The sequence below is a fragment of the Raphanus sativus genome, unplaced genomic scaffold (genome assembly GCF_000801105.2).
Source record: "Raphanus sativus cultivar WK10039 unplaced genomic scaffold, ASM80110v3 Scaffold1153, whole genome shotgun sequence".
NCBI classification, from domain to species: domain Eukaryota; kingdom Viridiplantae; phylum Streptophyta; class Magnoliopsida; order Brassicales; family Brassicaceae; genus Raphanus; species Raphanus sativus.
Window position 1 is genome coordinate 4,368 of NW_026616466.1, and position 20,432 is coordinate 24,799.

Below are 20,432 nucleotides of genomic sequence, written 5' to 3' on the forward strand. Positions count from 1 at the left end.
CATTTCCAAAAAAATATCTATTTTGAAGTTTCTAAAACTTTATACTTGAATTTTAAACACAATTTGAAAATTATTTCTATTTTATATTATGATCCTTATATTTGTCATTATTAATTTAAATTTATAAAACTTTTATCAGCATATATATATAAAAACATTAAAACATATTAATTAGTAAAATGTTATATTAAAATATAAAATTTTAAATAGAAGTAACATAATTAATATTAAATTTAAGCAAAATACCATAAAATTCCATAGAATTATTTTGTAATGAATATATGATCATCCAAAGCATTTCGAAGTAAAAATGACTCTTTATGTTTAATTTGAAGATTACGAGTTAAAAATTGTTGAAATCGAGTGATATTGATATTTATAAATTTAGTAGATCTGAAAAAGAAAATAAATATTGCTAAAATAATTAACCTCTATCGATAATATTAATACCCGTGAATACATTTGATTTGAATAAGAAAAAATCGTACAAAAAGGCATCAAAGAAAACAACAAAAACCATCTTTTGTTATACAAAATTTTTATAGACAATATTTTGAAAATTTTGGAGTTTCTTGATCAAGTTTACCTCACTATTAGTGTTATTATAATATTTAAATTTGTGTAATAGTTATCTTTCTTCAGTAAATTTTTTTGTTAAGTTCCTTTGTATTTGCTGTTGTATAAAATCTAGTTTTAAAATATTTTAAATCTTGTTTAAAGTTTGATTTAAGTTGAATTTAAAACTTAAATTTACAAAAAAAAAATGAAATATTGATGAGATATAAAGTTTTCAAGGATTAAAATCATAAACGAAAAAATATTAAAGAATCATAAATGTAATGTGTAATTGTAAGGATCAAAATATAAATAAAAATACAAAAATTCAAATTTGAATTTTTGAGTAGTGAAATTTCAAAATATAGAGTTTCACTTCTAAAAACTTCAAATTTGAAGTTTTGAAATTCATTTTTAGAGAGAAAAAAATAATATTTGATTTTCTCTTTGAAACACAAACTTGCATTAATTATGAAAATACTATAGGTGGGAGCCATAATACTTTCACTTACAAATAGAGCATCTTTTAGAGCACCCTCATCAAAAAGTTCATACATTTCCCCAAAAAAAATTTTATTTAAAATAATGAACAGGTGACGAACTCGGTTGGTTGAGGTCGTTGGTATGAACCCGGGTCGTCATGATTCGCCACGTGGCAGCCGAATGGTCGGTTTTTTTTTTCTGAAAGAAAGATGAAAAAGTAAAAAAAAAAATTATATATATATATAATATTATATATAAAGCTGTGAACCCCAAGGAGGGTTCACTAATGAGGATGCTCTTAGGCTGCAACATTTTGATCTCTAGAGATCCAAACAAAAAGATATAAATTTGAAGAAGAAAGATAATAAACAAATATCTGAGAGTACACCACTTGTGAACCTCCCGAATCTCGATTTCCAAAATCCACTTTTGATTATTTTAATTTTTTTTCCGTTTGACCTCTTTTTTTTCAAAAACAAAAAATTAATAAATCAATCAATTGCGGATTACCACGTGTCAGTGGAGTCCGCGAAAAATGTTGATACATGTTCATTCCAACGAGCTCAAAGTGATATACAGGTTTCATAAAAACATGTTATTATATTAATTTTTCCTTGGAAACTGTGTGAGCTTCTCTTTACATCTTCTAATGAGAATGCTCTGAAATGACGCCATAGAGCTCTCGAACTGGTTCAGTTCCTTTGGCTGTCTTGATCAGTAATGAAGTTATAGAGTATCTTTTGAAATGTTCTAAATAGAAACAAAATAACATTATTTTATCATTGGGAAATGTATGTGGTTTTATCATTCGTATATATGGAGTAAACGGCTACTGAGCGTTTTGTGATCCGAAAGAACAAAAAAAATAACTATCACTAATCGGGCCACAGACTAGTGAGTTGCTAAGCCATACGGTCATTAGTCCATAAGATAGTTCTATGTAAATTCTTGAGCCACATATTTTGTGCCTTAGCATAAAACTATATTTAGATTGTTATTATTAGTGTTTACTGATTCAAACTTGTTTAATCCCATAACTATAAAATAAATAAAAATCTGGAGAAGATCTCTTAAGAATATTTTAATAATTTCAAACTCTTCGAGCATCTTTACACGTACGGTTTTCAATTCCTTTGAGGATTTCTATATAAACCCTTAATTGCCACATCCCATATTTACAAAGTTTTCTTTTGAACTCATCTCACTTCTCCCACTAGGTTCGAGTTCTTTTTTTTTTCAATCTCAAAGGGTTACTTTTGTTCTTTTTGTTTTTGTTTTTAAGCAAAAGGACCCATGTCGAATTATAATAATTCTGCGGAATTTTCAGCCTCCATGTAAATTTCGCATGCTACAAAGGGATGGGTCCAATATAGATCGATAGGTAACCTTGATCAACAAGAAAATGATCATTAAGCTATCGTTAATAGGTTGCCTTGCTTTTTTTTGAGTCTAAGAATTTTTTTTTGAGATGTTCATTTGTTATCTATGAACTATTTTTTAGCTTGCGTAGAAAACCCTGTCAATTTTTATTTGGGGGTTGTTAGCGTCCCCAACTAATTATGGAGATGAACACATCTCCAAAAAAAAAAAGTTTCACAGAATTTGAGATATTATCAATATTTTTTTCACTTGGCTTAGAAGGCCATATTATTTTTTATTTATCTAGTATTATAGCATCTTGGTTTGTATTAATCGTGGAGATGATCAAGCATTTCTTCAAGAAATTTTCGGCAATCTCATCATGGAAAAACAACATGGTAGAACTCCATGACTGGATGTCTACACAAAATGTTTTTTTTTATTTAATCCAGGGATATCCCAAACCGTGGCCTAGACTAATCCTAAAAACATGTGCAGTCCATGGATGAACTCTCTTTTCAAGTTTTTAAATAGGTCGAAAAGTATAGTCTACATCCGTGTGATCACAAATCAGAATAATTTGGTAATGGATTCAAACTCAATTCTTTAAGGGCTTGGCAGAGGCGTGTCTACAGTGTATTGAAAAAGGCATTCGCCTCAGGCCTCCAATTTATATAACACTCTTAGAACCCTAAAATTTTAATCAGTTTATGTTTTAGTGGTTTAGACTTTGGGTTTAAAAAAATCTTTTCCACTAGAGTCGACTAACTCATCTTCTGAATTCATGTATATTTGTTTTCTATATGACATAATATAGCACATGATAAATTTATTCTTGTACAGTGTTAGATTTGTATATTTGGTAAAAATGATATATTTTATTTGAAAATTGTTTTCATTATAGCTGTAAATAAGTTTATTTTAAAAATTTGTCTTAGGCCCCTATAACTCTTCGCACGGCACTGGGGCTTGGAATGCCATGTATACTACCCGACCACTGACTGTTAACACAAAATGTTTGATATGCTATAGTCGATATCCGGAGATGTAACAAGTTTACGCTCTTTAGAAACTGACTAATCCAAAGAACGATTTATGTCAAATATTATTTGCGTCACGTTTGAGATTGTTTTTTTTTTGAAAAAATATGAACTTTTTGGTTGGCAGACTTATCTTTTTTTTTTTGTTTTACGTTGCATGAAAAGAAATATTAGAGAGTTACGTTCAATGAGCTGTATTTTGTTAGCAGTTTGATATATATTCAAACATGTAAGTCTTTTCTGTTTTAGTAATATTTCTAGTAGAATCTTATGGTCATTGGTTGAATGAGTGTTACTGATTAGATACCGAGAAAATAAAAGAAAATCTTGAGATATGTCACGCCTTTATAATTTTATTAGGAGTTGTTCACTTTACTGCATATGTCGTCCCGGTCGATATGTTTCTCTTAATAACAATCGGCTATTTCGTTTGTCTTAGCAGTCTAGATTTTCTATTGCTCTAAGTTCACTAAATATAGATAGTGTTTAAACAAATATTTTATGAAAAATAAACAATTTTAACCTTAAGAAATTGTAGGCTAGATCACATCTTTGAAATTTTTATTTGGTAACATTTTTCGGAGTTTTGGTCTGTTATCTATATAGATTTTGAAATATTTTTGGTGGTTTCAAATGGATAGATTTACCGGTTGAACATGAATGGACGCTTGCATATTCTTATATATATATATATATATTGCGTGTGTGTGTGAGAATACATATGTTCTCTTTTAATTTATCAATGTGGAGATGAATAGAAAGGAATGGAGAAAAATAAGTAAATGAAAAGAGTTTGGTGACAACAGTTATAGGTATGATCTACAACGACCACAATGTTTTGTTAACTGCTAGAATAGAACATATAATATTGAAACCACTGACAAAAGTTTCAAGTTGTTGACATGCATCCCAAGCAATCGATGCATGCTAGCACAAGCATGTACAAAAGAGAGAGAAGAGAAGGCATCACCTAGAATATATATTAAAGTCTAAGCCCTAGAAAATAATAAGAACAACATTAGTCTCTAAACTATATGGTCGGACTTCATCTTCTTACCTGTAATTCGGTTTTCATGCTTGGCTCCGATCCTGAACCATATATCACTTCTTGCAGATCCTTATCTTGGATTACTTCTCGAAAAACCTATTCTCATCGGTTAGGTTAGGCTGTTCTTGTTCAATGAGTAACCATTGTTGTAGTCCTTCACTTTCATTCGTCATCATTGAGGTTTCTTTCTGTACACCACGAAACACACACACAAAATAGATCAAAGATATGGATCCACATAACATGACTAAGAAAATCATAAGAAGTTTACAAGCATCGTACCTGATCAAGAAAGGAAGTAGGTGTGAGAGATGAAGGAAACGAATGTGTATGCAATATGGATGGTTCATGAAAGCTCATCATCGGTTGTTGATTGGGAAACAACTGATTACCATTGGAAAGCATTGTAGTTGCCATCACCGGCTCATGTAAGTGGGACAAACTCATTCCTTCATTTTGCGTGAAGAAGGAAGCCAAGTTTGAAACCTCAGCGTCTTCTTCATTATAAATCAAACTCTCTTCTACGTTTTTGATACATGTGAAATCTGAGGTTTGATGGTGATGTAGGTTTCTAGTGGAAACCGCAACAGAGACTCCATCATGATGATGTATAAAAGGTTGAGGAATGTTGCTGATATGTTGTGTTGAGAATTGAATATTGCTTCCTCTGTAGAATTTGCTTGATCCTTCTCCACTATACATTCCTCCTTGCTGCGATAATAAACACCGGTTCTCATCTTTCTCGTTCTGATTTTTCTGCTTATTTAGAAGCATCCGGTGTTTCTGTACATCCAAATTTAGAAAAATATTAATAATATACATTTAAAACAACAATATAGATCGTTTCCCAATTGTTTTATTAATGTTATTTAGAATAACCCTTTAGCTACATTCATTAGCAATATGAACTCCCTTTGATACATAAAAAGCTTTAAGAACATCCATATTACATTTTAGCAAAAAAAAAACATCCATATTACATATGATTTAATTATTTGCTGTTGTATCTTTGATGATTTATTCTATATAGTTCCAACAAAGTTACAAACATTCATCATCTTTATTTTAAAAGAGTGGTTTGACTAAAAATACATACACAAATAATATACAAGTTAATATTTTCTACGTTTGAAACACTGTACATTATTTAAGTGAAATAATTAAATCAGTAATAAGTTATACTGTAAATAAATGGCCACAACAAAATTAAATTTAAAAACTTAAAAAGATAAATGGAAACAAAAGAAAGCCTCTAAAACATCTTATACAAAATGGACTAGGAAGATCTAAATTCATAGCAGAAATAACACTAATTCAAGCCTGCTTCTTGTATGTAATACTTTTAGAGCTAATTTATTTATAAATTAGGCATTAATAGTTGAAAGAACTATACATGAAAGCTTTAAACAAAAGTTTTACAAATCAAAGTTTGGAGATGTTCTTAGAAACAAAACAAAGTAAGAAACAGAAACCACAAAAGATATATGTCGAAAGAAACTCGTATAAATCTAAATCCATATAATGCCCCCTTATGGAATTGACCACATCTGGCACAAGAATTTGGCTATTTGCTAGCTTCGAAATGCCGTGATTCAGCTTCTAGTTGTCTTGTTCGATAAACTCAGTCATGTCATGTCCTTGGGATATGGATGTCATATTAGAATATTTTTATTAGTTTGGTCAGAATTGTTCTTCTCTCCCTGATATTTTCTTATTTCTATAGAACAAGAGTTCTAGGGTTTAAGAGGGCAGGCGTTATTTATCATTTAAGTACAATGGTATATCCTACTCAACTGTTAAAAGTATACAATAAATATTTATGCTATCTATAAACTATAGAAAAACTTATGTATATATCACCTACTATCAAAGGTAAACATGCATGAGGATATTTGCTGAAATTTCATGTTTGTAACATCTGAATCCAAACATGAGGTGCAATTTTATATTATCACATATACATAAACAACTGATCTAAATTATTGTATTAGAATCATGTTTATTTTATTTTTGTGTGGGTTTCTAAAAATCTTATTAAGAGTGGCAATGGTGGTTAGAAGAAAGGTTACCTGGAGATGGCTGGCCACGTTTTCTCGAGTCAAGCCAACAACATTCATCCTCTCTAAAATTTTCTTGGGAACAGCTTCTGTATAAAATCACACTGTTCATATATATATAGAGAGTAAATCTAAAATGATTAAACCTAATGTATGTGACTCACTACCTGGGCCAAGGTATTCCACTGCATCCAGAAACTTTTTTTTAAGGTCTTTGTCCCACACTACTCGCCTTTTCTTGGTGGTGGAATCACGAACATGATCTTGATCCTTTTCGTCCACTTGTCCATCAATGAGCATGCTTCTTGTCCTCTTGTTAGGGTTTCTTATGGTGGAATCTCCCACAGAGGATGACTTCTCGGGGGCTGCTTTATCTTCGGACTCTACCATTCTCCCTACTCGCATCTTCTTTACCACGTGTTTAAAAATCAAACGTAGATCTTCAGGTCTTATCGGTTTAATAAGATAATCGCAAACACCAATCTTAATCCAGTTGATTACGGATTGAACTGAATCGTCTTTCGATATTACTGCAATAATCAAAACGTGTTTTTAGTGTTGTTGCATTTTATTTAAGGAGCATTTTAAAACTATAGATTCATATGATTACTAATGATAGGAACATCGATTTCCGATGCAATTTCAGAGATCAATCTGAATATATCCGCAGCTGAATTTTGTGCTTCTACTATAGCAATATCGAACTTGTTCAAATGGTTGGGCAGCAGACGCATAGCTTCTGCCCCTTCGTGGCATGTAGTCACTGAATTTAGCACATTATGAATCAGTTGATCAGCTTCAAAAACTCCTATAAAAAAAAAGAATATCTCAAATAGTTACCTTCGTATCGAAAATCTTGGAGATGTTTCTCCAATGAGTGTAGATTTTGGAGATCTTCATCAAAGACCAACACCCGCAAACCCTCAGGAAACATACCAGTAAGCATATCGAAGGGGTTTTGGATGATCCTGTTCGGACCACCACTGTCTTCACTGGCCGGATATTCAACGACTGCTGCACGTTTCTGATTGAGTCTAGCTATCTAGAGCCTTTTAAACAACAAATTATATAATGTACGTTCTGGAGTCTGGCGATCTAGGTATTATAATGGTTATCCCTTTTTAACAACAAATTTTGATAATATCTTATATTATTAAACATTTTAAATTAAACAGTTCGAAGTGGACCCCAGCACACTTGTTGCAACAGAATTTTAGATTGTGAGATCACCTTAAACAAAAATATTAATATTCTAATAAATTTTAATTAGATAATTAAAAGTTAATTATAAAATGAAAATTTGAGTTAAAAAAATGAAAATTCAACCTATCTATTGTTTACAAGTGTCATATTAAATTTTAGTGGGTTCTAAAAAAATCTAAAGATAGAATTCTTCTATTGTTTATTTTGCTTATTTTTTTTTGAAATTTGATTTATTTGGCTTATGTTTCATAATTTTTTTATTAAAACCTTTAATAACTAAACTTAATTATGTTTATAAAATTTACCATACATGAGAATCAGATTTATCTCACAATTAATAATTTTTTCATTAAGTATGATCAATGGCGAAAGTTGTTTAGATTTGTTAGCTACGTAAAATGATTTCATCGCTATAATTTAATTGATTTAGATCATGTATATGTACGTTTTTTAAGTGCAAAATAATATTCAAGTCACTTGTTTTTTTTTGTCAATGAATCATTCATTCTATAAAGATCCCGTCAACCGACAAGGAACAAGAACAACAGAGGATCATGGGAAAAGAAAGAACAAAAACCACAAACAACATCAGTAGATGTCAACGCGAAAGAAACCTTCTACAAAGAGAAGAAGAATGAGTAAAGCCCTTGATTGGCCAAATCTCCTAAGCCCTCGCAGGAACCAAGTGAAGAGGTCCAGCATTTAACGCTTCGGCTGTAATAGAGGACGAGAGCCAACTAGGACAGTCGCCATATAATATTGAAATCTTCGGTTTCTAGCTGGCTTCTCTAGGACATAATATAACTTGGCAGTAATCAAAAGAGTGCAGGGATCTTAAAATTCTTGAAATACCATGTGCAAATAGAGGATAAGTCCCAGGAACAGCATCAGAGGAGACCTCAAAAATTACTCTCTTAGCATGAATATCATGGAGCGCTTCCATTGCCCACCAACGCGTCTGTAGTTCAGCTTACATCCCAGTCACTTGTTAATAAGAAGGATGTTAATATTAGTTCAGTAGATATTAGAATGACTGTATTTTAATAGAGCAGATGGTTTGATGGCTATAGTATAATTGATCTAGATCATCTATGTATGATTTTTAAATGCAAAAGTCACTTGTTAATAGAAAAGATGTTAATATTAGTTTAGTTTGTTAGGTCCTAACTAGATGGTCTATGGTCTAGCTATGACTTTGACTTATTCTTGAGTTCACCTCTAGATGGTCTAGAGGTTCACCCAACCAATAGAAATTACTCATTTTATAATTAATATCTTTTAAAAAAGAAAACAAAATATTATCAATTTATATTATGTTTTTAAAATAAAAAATGTTAAAAATAAAATAGTAATATATGCAAAAAAATTTTTTAAATATTTTAACTCCATCATCAAAACACTAAACCCTAAACTCTAAACTCTAAATTAAAAACATTAAACACTAAATCTTAAAAATACCAAATCCTTAATCTTAAAAAGAGTTTAGGGATTAAGATTAAGAGTTTAGTATTTTTAAGATTTATTATTATAGTGTTTAGTGTTTTTGATTTAAAATTTAGGATTATCCAAGCGTTTATGGTTTACCCAAGGGTTTAGGGTTTACCCAAGGATTTAGGGTTTACTGAATGATTTAGGGTTTTGAGTTTAGGATTTAGGGTTTAGTATTTCGATGACGGCGTTAAAATATCTAATTTTTTTTGCATATACTAGAGTTTAGGGTTTAGAGTTTAAGATTATCCAACGGTTTAGCGTATACCTAAGGGTTTAGGGTATACTCAAGGGTTTAGGGTTTAGGATTTAAGGTTTAGGGTTTTTTTTACGATGTTAAAAATATTTTTTTTTAAATTATTTTTGGTAACTACTATTATTTTTATTTGTTTTTATTTTATTTATTTTAAAACATAATATAACTTGATAATATTTTGTTTTTTTAAAAAAAAATATTAATTATGAAATACTTGATTTCTATTGGTTGATGAACCTAAATGTTCATTCTAGGGGTGAACCCAAGAATAACTATGACTTTTCTATAATAAATATTTAAAATGACTCAGGATTATATCAAAGTACTTTTTTACTATATCGGATTGGTCAAAGCCAGAAACCTTTTACAAATTGATATATAAGCCAAAGCTGTGTTTCAGTTCAGCAATCAAATTGTATCACAAAAAGTTTTGCATCTCAACATTACAAATATCTCACTCCTAGCAAATTTCATCACTAAATGTGGAAAAAAGCAGAAGAAAAGGAGGGAAGCTTAGGCTACAATTCACAAAGCATCTTCTGGTAATGAAACAGCAAGACTCTTAAATCGCCTGAAAAACACGCAAAGAGTCTTTTTACCCAGTACTTGATTTTACTTTTTTGGTGTAAGCAGAGAGTTTATAATGCGAAGTAGAGTAGCAGATAAAGGGGTCTCTGAATCAGACCAGAGCCAAACCATCTTTTCACTTTCTCTTTCACCTCGTTTGTGGTGGGATGTTAGAGGTAAAGAATTTGTAGTCTGGATGATTGACTTGCAGACGCTTAAGCCATTTGTCTGCCGCTTGTTGCAAAGAAGATATCTTTTGGCACTCTTGAGCTCTGCTTTGGTTCCACACAGATAGTTTAAGCTTATAAGATGCGAGTCCAAAAGTAGGCAACGGTAGCTTATCGGATGGCTCTAAGGCACCTGCTTCTAAAACATAGACAAGAAGACCGTGTAAGAAATCTAGCTAGGTTGTAACAATAAAGACAAGTAGGGTTACTTACTTTGAGGAGGAGGTGGTGTTGAGAGAGAGTGGAAAGTTAGAAAGCAGGCATCAAGGTTTTGTAGCGTTGCACCAACCGGTATTCTGTATATTGGATACCTACACATCACCATTTCAGGTCCATACACATAGATTCCATACCTAACGATCTCAAAGAGAGGGTTCACAGTAAACATACCATGACACAGAGACCCAACTCGATGGAGAAAGGTCGCAGCTCCGGTATGTCATTAGCTCAGGAAATCTTGAAGCCAGATCCAATACCTGTTGTATGATAAACTTTGTTAAAATGTGAAAAAAGAAGAAAAAAGAAGTAGATGTCTTATGCTTAGGAGGAGGGGGGATTGTTACTTTGTTAGCGAGAGGTTCACGGCCAAAGGGAGGTTCATACTCCAAGTACTCAAATAGTAACCGTCCTTGAGGATTGCTGGTCTCAGTCTCTCCTCCAGATTGATCGCCCAGACTGACTCTATTCAGTTCGCTAACACTCAACTCCACCAACTCACCACTCTCCAGAGTCTTACCATTACTAGGCAACTTATCAAGACTACTGCTTCCTTCACTATCCTCAACTGTATTTCTGTTTCAGAAGGTAATAATCAAAACTGTGAAATGGAAAAGAAAAAAAACAGAAGAGTTGCTGTGAAATGGAAAGAACTAACCTGGCATTATTTGATGGGTCAACTACATACAACTGAATGCCAGATAAGTAAGGCACATAATACTGTATAGTGGAGTCACTCCCATCCATATGGAGAGGAACACCAGCACCGTACGCACTCCACTCCGCAAAAGACTCCCACAGATCCTCAAGAACAAAATATGTATGGCTCTCCGATTCACCCGTTTTAAGTTCCCTTTTGCTCCTCTGGAAAAACACAAAAGAAAGCAATTAGCAATGCTCAAGTTCAAATCCCTTATGAGCTTCGTTAGGTCAACAATATAGAAATGGTTTTAAAAGCAAATGAAGTAGCTATTCAGGGGAAGCAAACATACTAAGTTCCCACTAATATAAAGACAAAACACTATGCTCTATATGTTTAAAATCAGCAAAAAAAAAACTACACTTCTAAATAACTTTTACTACCAGAACTCAAAATCACTTACGACCATCGTTAAGACAAAACACATAATCTCTCTCTGGTCCGATAAGTACCAAACGACATTTCTAACATAGTCTACCAGATTGGTTTTGAAATCATCTTCTTACCATGGGAAGAGACCGAGCAGGGACGACGGGAGTGGTGTGCTCCAAGAACCGATCCAAGTTTGACCCTTCTCTCTGAACCCGAACCCGACCCGACCCGGATGATCCAGACGAGCCGACGGATACTTCAGACCCGCCGCCCGAAACGACCCGATTCCTGTTCTTCCCCTGACTTTTCCTGGTCCGAGTCGTCGTCGGCGGCGGCGGCAACGAGGCCTTAGGCTCCTTATTATCCACTTCTTCTCCTTCTCCATCTCCATCTCCATCTCGTTGCTGCTTCTCCCTCAACTGCTGCTGCAATTGCGCCTCTTGCTGCATCCTCCTCATCGCCGGCGGGTTGTAAAACCGGTTCTCGCCTCGGATCGCTGTTCGCGCGATTGATACTCCTCCGGAACTCGACATTTGTGCTGATTTCAAAATCGATTCGCTCCCAAAAGAAAACAAAAAAAATGAAGCAAAATCGAGTAAAACAAAGGTAAAAATTAATTCTTTTCTCCGGTAATAAAAACAAGAAGAGGAGAGTAGATATGGTTCTTGGGGGTTGTCTGTCTGTCTGTCTGTCTGCTTGAGTTCAAGTCTAGGGTTTTAGAGAGATTGGGAGGAAGATTGAAGGATTGGGGAATTTCGATTTATAATATTTATCGTGTACGAAAAATAGAGAAGATGGGGAATTTAATTTCGATTTCTAGTGGCATACACTCGATTAGTAATATTATTATTTTTATTTAATAAAGAATTTTAATTGAGACAGTAGAAATAGAAATAAATATTACAGATGTGAAGAGAAGAGGAAGATGGTGGTGACTGGTTGGTGGGGGAAGTGAAGGGTTGTGTCTATCGACGAAGCCGCTCCTTCACTATTGGGCCTCAAAGCAGCTCTTCTTTATTGGGCCGAGCTTTATTAACAGGCTGGTATATTTATTGGGCTAATAAGCTACCTTTCACTATTGGGCTGAGTTTTCTTAACAATAGCATTGTTTGCTTTGCTTATTGTAAGGGTTGATGATACATTCAAAGGATATTCTATTTTGGAGTGATTTGTGATAAATATGATAAATTCGTTGTTGTTTTTTTTTTTGAACAACAAAATTCGTTGTTGTTTATAATGATTTTTTACTATTTTTCTAAATACAGTATTATCAAATTAATTATTTTAGAATTTATCTACATTTTTTGTTACTTAAAATAGGTTGAGTGATTTATACTCATAAATTAAAATATAAAAAATTTGAATTACATGATTTTAAATGAAAATTTAAGGTATTTTATTTAGAATCAATGTTTAATTTTGTTGTTCATCCAAAATAGCTTAAGAACTCATTTATAACCAACTTTTTCTATTTTTTTTGGTCAAAAAAACCAAATTTTCTAAATTCTAAATATATACATCCCAAAACAGAAATCTGAAAGAACAAAGCAAAAGAAACAGATGACTGAATGATATTTTCTTAAGCCATATGAAGAATATCCACTGAACAAAACTTTTTTTTCGGTTACACATGAATGAACAAATGAACCTGTACAAGATATATAAATCTCACAAGCTGCAAATAACATCAACAATGGGGTTTATTTTTAGGAAGGAAAAAAAAAAGAAAAAGAATCTGACCTTTTTGCTAACTTAAACAAAACAAATATGAATCATGGAGACATGAGTTCTGATTCTCATAAGGCCACAGCTCTGCCGTATGAACTCTCAAAACTCTTCAGCTCAAAGCACGGTTCAGGAACCACTGATTCTGAAGAACCCTCCACATACAAGCATTGCCAAGAATCATCATCATCATCAGGAGAATCCGAGCTCATCGACAGAGAGATATTCGATAGCAAAACCGAAGTGAAAGGAGACTCTTTAGTTCCAAAGAACTCTCCTGCAACGCTTATGTTCTCTCCAACAATGTCATGTAACCTGATGTGACTCACCAGCGGGTAAGCATTCGCATCGAAACCCGAATCCGGGTGAGTTCCAAAGCTACCATTTGCTAGAAACGCAGTACCAACATTGACCATGTTGATGTTTGAAACATCAATCTCTTTCATGTAACCCCCTCTTCCTTTTGTTGTTCTAAAGGCAACTCCGGATAACGAGTTGTGTATGTGAGCATCGCGGACCACGACATCAGATATGCCACCAGACATTTCACTGCCAAAGGAAATAGAGGCACCAGAAGCTGCCTTGAGGTAAACGTTTTGTATCTGGACATTTGCAGTAGGTCTTGCATACGATAAACCGTATTCGTCCCAACCACTTTTTAAAGAAATGGCATCATAGCCCATGCTGATGCTAGATTCTTGGATGCACACATTATCAGAAGAATCTGAAACAAGAAAAAACATAAACGTAAAATCAGATTTAAGGTTCTAATTCTTCATCATATTGTTTCATCATGTTCAATAAATCGCTAGGAGGCAATTATGCGTTTTATAGGAGATTATTGAATGCCTATACCGATTTTTAAAAAATTGTTTTTCTAGGTACGATTTACCGATTAGGCGCCGCCTAAACCGATATTTAGAACACTGCATTATAGTATAAGGTACAAAAGCAAACAAACAAGTGAAGCCATAACATTTACATTAGGGAGATAACATAAGAACTAACCAGGGACAATGCCGACGGTATAAGGAGATTCCGGAGAAGTAATAGCTGTTACTTTATGAATGTACACACGGCTGCACAATATCAGTGACCAGAGTCAAGATTCCACTAAACCAAAATGAGCTACAATGATAAGAAAAGGAGTTTTCAGACACTATCTTTACCTACAATAAACCGAGTGGATAGTATAAGCAGGAGCATTCAAAAAAGTAAGGTTTGAGACAATAACATTCTCAGAAGAGACAAACTCGACGAGATGCGGTCTACTGTGCTTCAGAGAACGAGAGTTAAACCGATCCCACCAAAGCAGGCCTTGTCCATCTATAGTACCGTTATCACCTATTGAACATATGGAACACATACCGATTCAGTTATTATCTAGCGGTTAACAAAACAAAAATGAAATGAAAAGGATCAAAATCATGCGTGAACCTGTCACTACTACATCATGTAGCTCATAGCCGTTTATCAAACTCATGTATCTCTTCCCTGGTAGATCAATGCCTCGTCCATATGATGGTAACGGATCCACGACTTGCCAATGCGATGGGTCCTACACACAGTTTTATTTTGAGGGTATAAAGCAACAGACTCTGATTCAAAACCATCACACACACAAACCTGGGAGGCGAGTATGACTGCGTCTTTCTCGAAGAAGAGAGTGAGGTGACTGGTGAGATTGAAACTACCGGTGAGCCACCGTCCGGGAGGAACATAGAGCTGAGCACCGCCTTTATCGGCGAAAGACTTGAGATAGAAGACAGCGTTCTGAAACGCGATCGTGTTCAACGTCTTCCCATCTCCAACAGCACCGAACTCCAGAATCGAGACACTGTGCGGTCTCGTGCTGGGTCTCCGGAAGAGATCGCACACGTTTCCGGCGCCGTAACTCTTAACAAGACAGCTCAATGCCAGCAGCAAAACTAATGCCACCTACCAAAAAAACATACAAAAAGAGATCATATCAGATCCAAGAAAGTAATGATTTTTCCAACGGATCCAGCGAAATGACGGAGACCCAGAAACCGAGAAAGCAAAACGATTGATGGGTTCGAATTATAATTAAGTTCCAACAAAAAAAGTTCCAATCTTTACGAAACCAACTAATCTCGGACAAGACAGGGGAGGAAGTACAAAGAGACTTAACAAACTAAAAACATAGTAATAAGAACACGTACTTACTGGCATCTTTTATTTGTAACGAAACAGAAAGCTGTCTGAAAACGAAACTGAGAGAAAGCTGTCCGAAAAGAGAAGAACTTTTCGCGCCAAATGCAACCCGATAGTGAAGAAAGAAGGAGAAGAGAGGAGGAGGAGAAGAGTTATTGACCACAGAGAAGGAGAAGTTTTTTCTTTTTGTTTTGATTGAAAAGAAGAGCATAAATGATAGTGGACAAAGACGAGCTATTATTACTTTTATAGAATAAAATAATTTTGTACAAAGAATAAATAAGCAAGTAAGGTAGGAAAATATTTAACGCCGGAATGACAGCCTATTTTATGCGAATATACATTATTTGGGATAAAATAATAATAAAAATTAGAAATTGAGTCATTTTTAATTAACGCTATTAATTTTATAATTAATTTCCACTAATTAGCAGTTAATAAATACATGTTAGTGTACTAGCAGGTTTAAGAATAATCGTAACGTATTGTCACCGACAGATCTTCTTCACACACCGGGGAGATCGAGAGGGAGAGAACGACATTTTGTTCTTCTCTTCTTACAAAAAAAAAACGATATGAAGAAGAAGAAAAAAAAAGGACAAAACTGGTTGTCTGAAAATGATATTCTGTGTTTTTATTTGGAGAGTGCATGTGTCTGGTTCCTTTTTGTTGTGATTATTTCCTTTTTTTTTTTAATAATGTTTTGATCTTTCAAGTGTTTTGGTTTTATTATGTCTTTTTCATTGTTTAGTCGCGGTCAGTGGTGCGTACTGTTATTGTTTACATGTCTAGTTCGTCGGTCCACATTGATAGATTCATATAATCATTTCTATCTGGTTATCAAAATTTTAACGTGGTAAAAAACTTATTAATGGTATAGTGTTATTGGTGCTTTGCAGGCTTGCAGCAAACTACTAGTAATGCACAAATTGGTTAAGCTCTTTTGTCAGTGTTTCAGTTCTAAAACAAAGTTATGATGAAAATATGATTTAAATTTTGAAATTTAAAAAATTATACTGAAAATAAATAAAACATTGAGAATTAAAAATGAGTAAAAATTTGAAATATATAGAAAGAGATGTGCACTAAATGAGAAGAGAATAATAACAAGAAAGGAAAGAGTGGTGTGGGTGGGGAAGAAGCATTGGGGGAGAGACTCAAAAGCCATGCATGTGGCTGAATGGTACCATGTGGCCCTACTTCTATGGCTATTCTAATTTGCCAGCCTGTCATTTTGTGTGTGTGTGTTTCCTGTAATGATTTCATTTCAATCAAAGTTATTCATTCATTCGTATGATAGTTCAGTTTTGTTTTTATGTTCTTTTATTTATTTTTTACGTCAGATGGTTCTATTTTGTTTCTTGATAGCTATGTTACTGAGAACATGGAATTATACATAGGACAGAGATGAATAATTGAATGTATAAATAACTCAATGTACATCCCAAATTCTAATAAAGAATTGGAATAAAACGGCTTTTGGGATAAACTCAAACATTTGAAGTGCTTTCATGTATAATATAGACCATTTGTACCGGATACTTGGTAGTACTTTATCTTTATACATGAAAACGGGGAGAAAGAGCTTATGGCATCAATGATAGTAATCTATGAACACATGTAGACTGTTTTTCTGCACGGAAAAAGAACTCACAATTTGAGTAATCTCGTGGTAAATATTATCACTACTTATATAGCACAAGCAACTACAAACATACGATGCAACGAATACCAGAGAGAGAGAGTGACTATACACCACTCAAATGATTTGAAGATACTCTGAGAGAGCCAGAGTCTCTCCTCTGCTTGATCTCCAACAATTAAGCACAAATGATAACACAAAAGAAAAGTTATTATTAGCGATAACTACGACACAAAAAAACCATAAACAAGATCGGTCACAAGACCACCAACACTCATTATATGCTTATTGCAAAATTATTAAAAAAATTGCTTCTTTAAACAAATATTCAGAAGAGAGGGGCTTGATTGATTTAGAGAGTGGTGGACTCAACCAAGGCTTCTGTAATCTTCTTCTCCAGCTCCTTTGGTTCGATCCACAACGAACTTTGCTCATGCAATAGCTTCTTTTTATCTCTCTTCTTCTCTTCCCTTTTTAATCCCGTCATTCTCCAGAACTCCAGCTTTTCCTCTCTCTCTTTCATCTGAAAATTTTCAAACACAGAAACTAGTCTATAACTCACGCGTTTCTTGAATAACAAGCACCTAGACCGTTACTATTACATGATTTAATAGCACATAACTAGCCGTTACCATCATTTAATTTTAATTTTAATTTTAATTTTAATTTTAATTTCAAGAACCATCTAAACAGACATGATCAAAGATCCCAACTACACATAAGTCTCTCTCTATCTTATGCAAAGAAAGAGACAAAACGTACCAGGGTTCTCCTGAACTCCTCCTCGAAGACCTTCCTCTCCTCAGCCCTAACCTTAGCCGCCTCGGCTTTCAAACGCCTCCTCTCCTCGTTAGCAGCACGCTCAGCAACCATCCTCGCCTCGTCCTTACGCTGCTTCTCCACCCTGAGCATCTCGATCTCGTGGACGTAGTCTTTACGGTACAGGCTCACTTTCTCCGCGTAGTCTCTCCTCAGCTGCGCGAGCATCCTATCGGCGTCTCTGGGATCTTTGGGCGGCTCCCAGCTGTTGATGTAGCTCTCCGGCTCGAGGAAACTGTGCGTCTCCTGGTGGTACCTGTGGTGAGTTGCTGCTTCGGAGGAGAAGGACTTGAGAGAGGTGGCGATGATGGAGGAGGCGTGGTTCTCGCTCTGCCTGGCGATGCGGCTTAGTTTATTGCAGAAAGGCATTTCAACAAACTGATTCTGATTCTAAAACAAAGAAGGAAGGAAGGAAGATTCAATAAGTTTAATCTAATACACATGGCGCAAATCTAATAATTAGGGTTTTTACTAATTAGGATTCGTGGATGATATTGAGTAATGATGATTCGATATGTTTCTGAGAAATGAAGAAAGTTTACATGGGAGGATTGATTCGATCGATGTCAGGGAGTTTGAGAGAGAGTGAGAGCTGCGCAGCAGCGAGAGCAACATAACGGCGGTGAGAGGGTCAAAAGAAAAAGAAAAAGAAAAAGAAAAAGAAAACATTTGAACAGAGGCTTTCCCTTAAATTGGATTAAAAAAAAGATAATTACAAGCCCAACTAGAGCTTAGTTTGTTTATGTGAAACCCATAATAAGAGCCCAATTTGTACTTAAAAACATTTTCTAATCAATACCATTAAAAATGGATCATTCCTATATTATACCTTAATTAATGAAATATTAAAATTTTCCAAAAATATTCTTAAATATATGACTAACTAAAAAAAATTATTACTGGCATTATTGTCTTTCGGTTTTGTGGGCATATTTCAACATTTAGATGGACTTGCTAACTAATTAAATGAGTTATATTTTTATATAATCAATTTCATATCCCATAAACTTTTTAATATCAATACCATAAACTAAGGTCTGCAATAGTTTTAATAAGTTGATATTAGAGATTAAAAATTTATAACTACACGAGGATAAAACTTAATCAAAAATATTATTGGCCACTTTATACGTTTAGCAATATTTTATATAAATTATAAATTTTTAAAATTATATAATAATCCAAGTAAGAATTTCGGATAAAACTATTGTTTAACTTATTTACAAACATAAAACGGTTGTGTGACGCATTTTAAATTTCGTCACACTGTACACACTATAATAAACCCGCATAATTGAAATTTGATCATATCACAATTTATATAATTAAAACGAAGAATTATAGATCTTTATATTGAAAAACAACAAAAAAATATCTGCCCTTGAAAGGGCGGGTCAAAATCTAGTATGTGATTATTATTCCTAATCGTCTTCATTAATAAAATGTTCACTAAATAAAAATGAGTTAAATTTTTCATTATCTAAGTTAAATTTAAGTTAATTTTTTTTTCTGTTTCATTATCTAAGTTATTTTTTTTTCTGTTTCATAAACCAAAATACTATACCATTAACAAATTCCTATGAAAGAGAAATTTGGTATAAATTTTTTGATCATCATGTATTCAAGAAAGGTTTTGTTATTATCTAACACTGAATCCAACTGAAAACACACATTTAAGAGAAAACTTAAGATTTTAATAATTTCTCCAATGATGTTAAGAATGCACAAATTTTAGCCGGAAACTTGTTTGCGATTGTACAAGTGATTGTCTGAAAATTTAAATCAATGAGATTCTTTATGTTTAACTATTTGTTGTGTTAGTCAAACAGGAAACATTGATTTCTTATTCGTGATCTCATTCCTCCGGTTTTTTGCCAAAGAAAATAATCATATTTTTCACAAATCAATCTCATTGATCTGCGGAGATCATCACAATAGTACAGACAGCTGCTGCGTTTGCGCTTTTTAAAGTGATTAATGAATGAATATATCTAACGTTTAGGTGAATTATCTATTTCTCTAACTTTTGTGTTGGTTTGCTTAATTTTTTTTTAATTTTGATCTATGAATATTACTCTAGAAATAATTGCAATATAGGTAAAAAAACTCATCTTTGGACTCAATAGTCAACACGAGAGATGAGTTTGTCTAATTTTCTAAAATCTTAACTACATTTAATGTTAATGTTTTCATATTTTTCTTCATGTATATCAAATGGGTGGACTTAATTTTGATCTATCTAATTTCATTGGATGTGGATATGATATGATAGTGTAATTTTGTTTTATATTCTTTTATTTTAGGTCAGATAGTTCAATTCTTTTTTATAGAAATGTTACTGAAAACATGATATTGTATATGGAACAAGGATGCATAGATGAATATATAATCTCTTTCTTATTAAAAGGGAAGCAATTTGGAATTGTAACCTTAATTTAGTATATTATTTACTTCATTGCCATTATGGAGATGTGTCACTTTCTCATGCATCCTCACAAGA

General features: G+C 33.5%; 4 protein-coding genes across 5 annotated transcripts; all 4 read right to left on the minus strand.

The window, feature by feature from the left end:
- Positions 1 to 4,192: 4,192 nt before the first annotated feature.
- On the minus strand, positions 4,193 to 7,647 carry LOC108807910 (putative two-component response regulator-like APRR4). Its single transcript, XM_056998371.1, has 6 exons — positions 7,383 to 7,647; positions 7,153 to 7,305; positions 6,710 to 7,072; positions 6,555 to 6,631; positions 4,768 to 5,268; positions 4,193 to 4,673 (listed from the first exon to the last, which is right to left on the minus strand). Exons 1-6 carry the CDS (start codon positions 7,486 to 7,488, stop codon positions 4,566 to 4,568), a joined length of 1,308 nt encoding a protein of 435 aa, XP_056854351.1. The 5' UTR covers positions 7,489 to 7,647; the 3' UTR covers positions 4,193 to 4,565.
- Positions 7,648 to 9,801: 2,154 nt separating this feature from the next.
- LOC108813208 (uncharacterized) lies at positions 9,802 to 12,487 on the minus strand. Of its 2 annotated transcripts, none has more exons than XM_056998373.1 (6): positions 11,706 to 12,487; positions 11,158 to 11,363; positions 10,847 to 11,075; positions 10,674 to 10,759; positions 10,497 to 10,594; positions 9,802 to 10,416 (listed from the first exon to the last, which is right to left on the minus strand). In XM_056998373.1, exons 1-6 carry the CDS (start codon positions 12,102 to 12,104, stop codon positions 10,205 to 10,207), a joined length of 1,230 nt encoding a protein of 409 aa, XP_056854353.1. In that variant the 5' UTR covers positions 12,105 to 12,487; the 3' UTR covers positions 9,802 to 10,204. The 2 variants fall into 2 exon arrangements, with proteins under 2 accessions (XP_056854353.1, XP_056854352.1); XM_056998372.1 differs by having other exon boundaries at positions 9,802 to 10,422; positions 11,706 to 12,484.
- A 645-nt stretch (positions 12,488 to 13,132) lies between these two features.
- Positions 13,133 to 15,707, minus strand: LOC108813207 (probable polygalacturonase). The gene is made up of 6 exons (XM_018585696.2): positions 15,484 to 15,707; positions 14,923 to 15,234; positions 14,734 to 14,854; positions 14,466 to 14,640; positions 14,305 to 14,375; positions 13,133 to 14,020 (listed from the first exon to the last, which is right to left on the minus strand). Exons 1-6 carry the CDS (start codon positions 15,487 to 15,489, stop codon positions 13,368 to 13,370), a joined length of 1,338 nt encoding a protein of 445 aa, XP_018441198.1. The 5' UTR covers positions 15,490 to 15,707; the 3' UTR covers positions 13,133 to 13,367.
- Positions 15,708 to 17,203: 1,496 nt separating this feature from the next.
- On the minus strand, positions 17,204 to 18,587 carry LOC108809049 (protein PXR1-like). Its single transcript, XM_018581173.2, has 3 exons — positions 18,475 to 18,587; positions 17,876 to 18,322; positions 17,204 to 17,636 (listed from the first exon to the last, which is right to left on the minus strand). Exons 2-3 carry the CDS (start codon positions 18,299 to 18,301, stop codon positions 17,466 to 17,468), a joined length of 597 nt encoding a protein of 198 aa, XP_018436675.2. The 5' UTR covers positions 18,302 to 18,322; positions 18,475 to 18,587; the 3' UTR covers positions 17,204 to 17,465.
- Positions 18,588 to 20,432: the final 1,845 nt, after the last annotated feature.